This window comes from Puma concolor, chromosome C2, assembly GCF_028749965.1.
Source record: "Puma concolor isolate L17-30 chromosome C2, mPumCon1.1.hap2, whole genome shotgun sequence".
NCBI lineage: Eukaryota > Metazoa > Chordata > Mammalia > Carnivora > Felidae > Puma > Puma concolor.
In genome coordinates this window covers 99324940-99333232 of record NC_141675.1, presented here as the reverse complement: position 1 = coordinate 99333232, position 8293 = coordinate 99324940, and the positions used below count along the sequence as shown (strand labels likewise).

Genomic DNA, 8293 nt, shown 5'->3' with positions numbered 1-8293 from the left:
ATTATTTTTATACACATATCTCTGTACATTTGTCAGAATATTTCTCTTGAGTAGATTTCTAGAAATTGAATTAATATGTCAAAGGACCTATATATTTATATTTAATGAATATATTGTATTCATTAAAATTTAAAAAAAAAATTCCTTAAAGTTAGCTAGATTTTCTTTAGTTTGTTTTAGCTCCAATTTAACCTCTAGAAAACTGCTGACATGGTTTTGGAGAAGCCCCTCACAGAGGACTAAAGATGCTGAGAAAATGTGAGGGAAAGACTTTAGGCTCACCCGCTAAAGTCACACAGCTCCAGGACCATCCCTGTGTCCCTGACAAAATGAATCAAAGCAAGTAGACAGAAGTTAAGAAAAACTGAGAGTGCTGGGTGTTCAAAACCAAAGATTTAGAAAAAAAAATACCTTAGAGGATCCTGGCTAGCTCAGTCAGTTAAGCATCTGACTCTTGATTTTAGCTCAGGGCATGATCTCACGGTTTGTGGGATTGAGCCCTATTTTTGGTTCCGTGCTAGGCATGGAGCCTGTTTGGGATTCTCTCTCTCTCTCCCTTTCTCTCTGCCTCTCCCCTACTCACTTTCTTTCACTCTCTAAAAAATAAATAAATAAACATTTAAAAAACTAAAATCTTAAATAGTCTCTCTTTTTTTAAAAAAGTATTTATTTTTGAGAGTGAGAGAGAGAGACAGAGTGCAAGTGAGGGAGGGGCAGAAAGAAAGGGAGACACAGAATCCGAAGCAGGCTCCAGGCTCTGAGCTGTCAGCACAGAGCCTGACATGTGGCTCAAACCCATGAACTATGAGATCATGACCAGAGCTGAAGTCAGATGCTTAACTGACTGAGTCGCCCAGGTGCCCCTCTTTTTTTTTTTTTTTTTTTTTTTTTTTTTTAAGTAAGCTTCATGCCCAGTGTGGGGGCCAATATGGGGCTTAAACTCATGACCCAAAGATCAAGACCTGAGCTGAGATCAAGAGTCTGGCACTTAACCAACGGAGCCACCTAGTCACCCCAAAATCATCTAAATCTTAAATGATGCAGGAAGTTTCACAGGCAGTTGAATACGTAGATCCTTATCTCCTTAATTATAAAATAATCTTATGTGGCACTATTTTAAATATTCTAACTTTTTACAAATTTCAAGTATTTCATGACTTAAGCCTTCATATTGCTCACAAAGACTTATGCTCATCAAGACTAGAGGCAGCGTTTTGGAATAAAGAGTGCGTTCAACAAATCCTTATAGAGCGACTCTCAACTGTCCAACTCTCCTGTCACTAGCTGTAAGTGAATATGTATATAAAGGACAAATAAAGGGCCAGGCCCTGTTAGCTTTCAGATATCCCCAAGGAAAGAAATGTATGCACATTTCCTTGGGCGTGGCTTTCAGAGAAGTATGAGAGAAGCCGTGCACTCATTTGTTTTTGTTTTCTCTCCTGCTTCCTCCCTTCTCCTTGCTCTTTTTTGTTTGTTTGTTTATTATTTTGAGAGAGAGTGAGAGCATGAGCAGGGGAGGGGGAGAGAGAAAGAGAGAGAAGGAGAGAGAGAGAATGCAGGAGCAGTAGAGGGAGAGGGAGAGAGAGAGAATCCCAAGCAATCTCCACACTGTCAGCATGGAGCCCGACACAGGGCTTGAACTCACAAAATGTGAGATGATGAGCTGAGCCAAAATCAAGAGTCAGACCCTTAACTGACTCAGCCACCCAGGCGACCCCTTTCTCCTTGTTTTTTGAAGTAATCTTGAAATGGGCTCAGTGACACCTATGGAGAGAAGTGTGACTGACCTTTCTTCTAAGTGCCCTACAACCAAGAGGTCTTTCTCCCGCATGAATATTCGGATGTCAAGTAAGAGGTTTTCTGTGACCAAGTGATTTTCCATAGTAGTTAGATTCAAAAGTCCTTTTCCCTGTATAAGTTCTTGGATGTTGACTGAGGTAGGCACGTGCAAAGGCCCTCCCACATATCTTAATGCTCAAGGAGTTTCTCTCCAACATGAATCCTTCAATGCTGAGTGAGCAGTGAGCAGCAGCTTCAGGCTTTCCTGTATTCACTGCATTCAGAGAGTCACCCCAGCATCACTCCTTGGGTGTCAAGGGAAGGAAAAGCTGTTACAAAGGGCCTTCTCACACTATTTGTACTCAGCGTTTTCTTTCTCTAGGGCGGATCCTCATGTGCCTCCTTTTGCATGTGGACTAAAAGGAGGAGGGTAGGCAAAGGCTTTTCCACATTCACTGCACTCATAGGGCTTCTCTCCAGTGTGACTCCTGATGTGTTGAGTGAGGGAGACACTGTAGTAAAAACCTTTCCCACAGTCTTTACACTCATAAGGCTTTTGTGCATTGTGGGTCATGCCATGTCCAATAAAAACAGAGTGGTAGATGAAGGTCTTTCCACATTCGCTGCACGTGTAGGGCTTCTGTCTGGTGTGAATCCTCTTGTATTGAGTGAAAGCAGAGTTGTGGTGAAAGGCATTCCCACATTTGTTGCACCCGGAGGCTGGGTCATGCTACGCAGGACAAAAACAGTGATAGTTGAAGGTCTTTCTACATTCACTGCACTTATAGGGCTTCTTGCCAGGGTGGATCTGCTGGTGATACATGAGGTGTGTACATGGATGTCAGCATGGGGCTAACAACCTTTCCACACTCGATGTACTTATTGGACATCTCTCTAGTGTGAATCCTCATTTGTCAAAGTCTACCTTTTCATGAAAGGCTTTCCCACACTTGTGGCATTCTTAAGGTTTCACTCCAGTGTGAATGCACTGATGTCAGACAAGGAGGCAATTCTTGTTAAATGCTTTCCTGCATTCTTTGCATTTGTTTAGGATCTACTCTGCATGAACCAAAGTGCCTTTACATGGTCCCATGTGAGTCACAGTCATGGAAAGCATCTCCTGCAGTGTCTTGCTTCTGTAAAACCCTTGAGTGCAGACTCTTCATCTGTCCCCAGCCACTTGTATTCAAGGCTCATCTTCTCCAGGAGGGCCTCCTTGTGGGAGACTGTAACTGGTCTCAAGTACCCTTCCTGCATTTCCAACAACCATTCCTGATCTCTGGCTTGCCTCAACCTGCAGGACCTTCTGGTGTCCTGAGTGAGTCTTGAAGCAAGTCCTTCTGAGACAAAGCTGGCTACTCTTGCGTTTAACCTGTCACCAGGACAGGTGCTTCAGTAAAGACCTCTCTCTCTGTCTCTTACCAGTGCCTCAGCTGTTAGGTCAACTCTGATTTGGGAACTGCATGCTCCAGTGAGACCGGGGGTCTGCAGGTCTCCACACGCACTCCCCAGAATGGGGTCCTCTGGGCCTGGTCCAGTTGCCCTCACTCCTTCCAAGTGAAGGTCATGGACGGGTCCAAACACTGCCTCCTGGAACGCTGTGCACAAAAGGCGCACGCAACACTGCTTCCACCTGCACAGAGCTTGCCTGAGACTACGGATACCAGAGCACACAGTGCCCAGCTGCTGCGGCAGAACTACAAGTCCCAGAGGCCTTTAGTTTAAGTTTTTTATTTTTGGGAATTGAACCTTCAGTTACCCTGCAACAAAGTTCATACGTGTGTAGTAGGAAGTACACTCCAGTTGTGTCAGGGAGAACTTCTAAACATGTACTCAAATATGCATGTGACCATGCTGCAAGGAATTTTGTCATGCGGGGTGTGGGGCGTGTCCTACTTGCCGCTTTATTCTCCGTACTGACCCACATAAAATTGTACACAGGGGCTGGGTATGAAAGTCAGTCCAGTCCAGATACTGAGTGTTGGGGAAGGCAAGGAAATTCAAGATGTCTTTTATGGTGTGTATGGTTCTGTCTTTAGTAAAACTGCTTTGAAAAAGTGTGGCCTTGCTTCCTACCAGTCTTTCCAAGGAGAAGCTTTTCCATGTGTGCCTCAGGAGACATGTACAAGAATGTTCAGGACAGTAAACATCTGGAGGGAGTCCTGGAAAGAGGGTAGATGAATGCCTTCTCCACAGAATGGAACATTTCCTCAACCGTCTGACAGTGCTCTAGCCTAGGCTGTAGCAGGGGACTGGAAGCATCACAATTGACATTGCAGAACCTGGGAAAGTTAGGGCCCAGCAGTGCCAAGTCCCTCTGGAGCTGGTGAGGAGCAGAGGCCATCATGGGGAGCGTGGGGAGAGAGTTTGAGCATGACCCTGAGCCACTGCCCTCCCCTGTCCAAGCTGGAACTAGTTATGACCATGAAGAGCAGATCTTGGGACTAGAGAAGGAGAGGCTAATTTGAAGGTTCTGGTAGGCACTGGAAAGAACACCGGTGGTCACTGACACTCTGGATGTTGGGACCTCCACCTGTCATTGCTCTTCTTGAAGTTGTTTGGAATGGTCATCTCTGATAGTATGACCAGCTCAAGAGGAGAGAGCTAAAGATGCTGCCATTACAGGACTCCCAGTGAAATGGCTTGACAGGGTGACTTTCAGCCAATACTTAAACTTTGTTTTATTCTTCTGTCTTCTGTGCTGGCCAAAACCTCCTGTAGATGGAATGTTGAAGAGAAGGGGCGATAGCAAGTGTTCTTTTTATTTCCCTGATGTTAAAAAAATCTAGTATTTCATAATTGAGATTATGTTTAGTATAGATTTTTGTTGACATTACCTGCTTGATCACTTTCATAACATTTGTAAATATTAGGGTCAGAGAAATGAAAGACTAGACAAACATATCACCTGGGAAGATCCAACAGAGTTTTCTCATCCATGGGACTTATTGGAAGTCGTGCAGTGAGGATACAAGGCAGAGAGGTAGCTGTGTTTTCTCAATATCGGACTCTCTCCAGAATAAGAGGCAATAGTGGATGGCCATGACTATGGCTGGCAGCTATGCATGAGATAATCTGAATAGGTGCTGGACTGTCTTGGCCAGGACAGGTGCCCCCATCAGCCTCAGGATGCTACACATTTGAGACAAAATTTTCTCCAGCAGTGGTTCTCCAAGTGTGGTCCTTGGTCTCAGCTGTACTCACTTTTAAGAGTTCAAGAAAGGCTGGCCCCTAAATACTGATGTCATAACCAGGATAGTGTGGGCAATTACAAAATGAGTTAGCTTTGCTTCTTGAAAAGTCCATTTTTTTCTTTAGTGAATTTAAAATAGTTTCAATCATATAGAGCAGTTTCTGAAATGATTAATACTTTCAGTCATTTGAGCCATCAGTAGCAATGCTTTTAAGTAGCCTGAATATCTTAGCCAGGAGTTGGTACAAATTACATCACATCAGAAGCAATGCTATACTCAGAGTCTGTTATTAGCCATTCTCAATGGCTTCACATGAGGCTTCTGTGTCAGCCAGGGCTGCTGCAGTTGACAACCATTGTGAGTGCACACTGTCACAACTTTTGGTTCCTGACCATACCCATGGTCCACCACTATTCCTCTGCCTCCCTTTAGCATTGTAGTCCAAGCATGAGTATAGACTTTTTCTCTGGTATTAGACCGGATTATGAGTTTAATAAGACTTTGCTAAAGGCTGGGGATTTTGAGGGGCTTCCACACAAAGAATAACTTACAATTGGCTACTAGCTATCGTTCTTAAAGCCCTCAGTTCCTAGTCTGTCCTCCTGGGGCCTCCATAAGACTGCATTTCTATTCAGAGAACATTCTTTCCCCTTAAGGAAGAACCCAGGTTTTCTCTAACACCAAGAAACACCTTAAACATGCCTTAATTCCTCAGAGTCTAGGCCCCAAGACAAGGTGCAGGGAGAGGAAGTTTCCTTCCCAACTCCATCTTAGGCCTGTCTTTTACTACACCCACCAATCAGGAGAATGATATAGTATCTACTTCCTTTAGTGGAGACTCTGCCCCCATTCACACAGTATTACCCTGTGTCTTAGTTAGTACATCCCTTTAGGACATAACTGGGTAATATTTATATAAAATATACATACTTACTGGTTGATTGAATCTCCTGCAAAAGATGTTGAAGTCCTAACCCCCAGTAAGTACACACAAATGTGATTTTATTTGGAAAGAGGATCTTTGTGAATGATAAAGTTAAGAATAAGGTCATTAGGATGGTCCCTAGACTAATACAGTTTATCCTTATAAAAAACTTTTAGAAAAAAGAGCTGCTTTCATTAGAAAGAATGATTATGATGGGAAAGAATAATGTTTTCAACAGATGGTGCTGGGACAACTGGATCCTCATGCAAACGAAAGAACTTGAATTCTTGCCTCACATACACAAAAACTTAAAATGGATCATAGACTCAAATGTGAGAGCTAAAACAATAAAACTCTTCGAAGAAAACAGGTGTACATTTCTGTAATCAGTTTAGGCAGTGGTTTCTTACACATGATACCAAAAGCATGAGCAACAGAAGGAAAAAATAGACAAACTTGGTTTCATACAAATTAAAAATTTGGGCTTCAAAGGACACCATTGACCAGGTGCCTAGATGGCTCAGGTGGTTAAGTGAGTGACTCTTGATTTCAACTCAGGTCATGATCTCACAGTTGTTTAGATTGAGCCCCACATCAGGCTCTGTGCTGGGTGTGGAACCTGCTTGGGATTCTCTCTTTCCCTCCCCCTTACCCCCCCCAAACAAACAAACAAAAGAAAAGAAAAACAAAAACAAAGGACACCACAGAATAGGCACAAATATTTACAAATTATATACTTGATAAGGGATTTGTATTCCTTGTACAAATAACTCTTATGACTTAATCAAAAGACAAAGAACCCAATTAAAATGAGCAAAGAATTTGAAAAGCTATTTCTTCATAAAGGATATGTAAGTAGCCAATAGCACATGAAAAAATGTTCAGTGCCATTAGCCATTAGGAAAATGAAAATCAAAACTACAGTGAGTTACCATTTCACACTTAGGGGATGACTAAAACTGAAAAGAATAACAAGTATTGGTGAGGATGTGGAGGAATTGGAACCCTCATATGCTGCTGGTGGGAATATCAAATGCTGCAACTGTTTTGGAAAACAGTGTGGTAGTTACTCAAAATTTTAAATGTAGAGTTAGTTACCATTTTAACTTTTACCATTTTAGTTTTGCTAAAGGCTAGGTTGTTTCATTTTTTTTTTTTTTTTTAATTTTTTTTTCAACGTTTATTTATTTTTGGGACAGAGAGAGACAGAGCATGAACGGGGGAGGGTCAGAGAGAGAGGGAGACACAGAATCAGAAACAGGCTCCAGGCTCTGAGCCATCAGCCCAGAGCCTGACGCGGGGCTCGAACTCACGGACCGCGAGATCGTGACCTGGCTGAAGTCGGGCGCTTAACCGACTGCGCCACCCAGGTGCCCCAGTTGTTTCATTTTAAATAACACCTTGTAGAGGATATCCACAGTGTAATCCAGGCTGCATTTCCACAAGCTCTGTGGGGATCTCCTTTCAGAAGCCCCGAGTGAGGTGAAGATCATCTACTTGGCCACTCTTTGGAAGAATCTAAATCTATTGTTAGAAAGGACACATTCCTGCAGACACCCTCTACTGAGGTACAAGTTTGTCTGCCATGCAGACTAGGAACTGAGGTCCTGTGAACTGAGGTCCACAGGACCACACAGAAAATGTAGCTTGTTGGAACCACAACAGCTCCATGATCTCTACTTTTCTGTGGTCTCCACCTCTTCTAGGAGGTGTTTCCATATGGTTAAGTTCCACTGGTGAATGCTGTGTTTTACCTATTCTGGAAAATATGTGTTTTATTTTCCAGATCTGTTCTGTTGCCAGTTAGCAGAAATATAATACAGTAAAACCTTGGTTTGCGAGCATAATTCATTCCAGAAACATGCTTGTGATCCAAAGCACTTGTATATCAAAGCAAATTTCCCTATAAGAAATAATGGAAACTCAGATGATTCGTTCCACAACGCAAAAATATTCATATAAAAACGATTACAATTCTGTAATATAATACAATATAATAAATAAAAATAAATAAATTAACTTACCTTTGAAAACCTTCCTGGCTGGTCTGAGGGAGACAAGAGAGAAGAGAGTTATTGTGCAGGATGACTTTCACTATCACTAATGGAATTACTGCTATCTATTGGCTCAATGGAATCTTTTTCTTTCGTGCAACTTCAACATGGAACTTCTCCAATGACACTTACTTTTGTCTCCCTTTGAGGATTTCACAGAAATGTGACGTTGTGTTGTCGTTAAACAGACTTATCGCTCACACTGCTATAGCCTTATTCGGGTGGTGATTTCTATAAAAATTTGCACTATTTCCCACATTTTCCACATCTCCTTAATCTCATTTGAAATAAGAGATTCCTCTGCCTTTTTCTCCTCCTCTTCTGTAGACAAGATGCAGACT

The 8293-nt window shown here is 42.5% G+C and overlaps 1 protein-coding gene across 1 annotated transcript; it reads right to left on the bottom strand.

Moving 5' to 3' along the window:
* Nucleotides 1-2170: 2170 nt before the first annotated feature.
* Nucleotides 2171-3400, bottom strand: ZNF80 (zinc finger protein 80). Its single transcript, XM_025913530.2, is given in 5 exon segments — nucleotides 2171-2623; nucleotides 2625-2695; nucleotides 2698-2872; nucleotides 2874-2939; nucleotides 2941-3400. Coding segments are annotated over 5 exon segments (861 nt in total). The 5' UTR covers nucleotides 3037-3400.
* Nucleotides 3401-8293: the final 4893 nt, after the last annotated feature.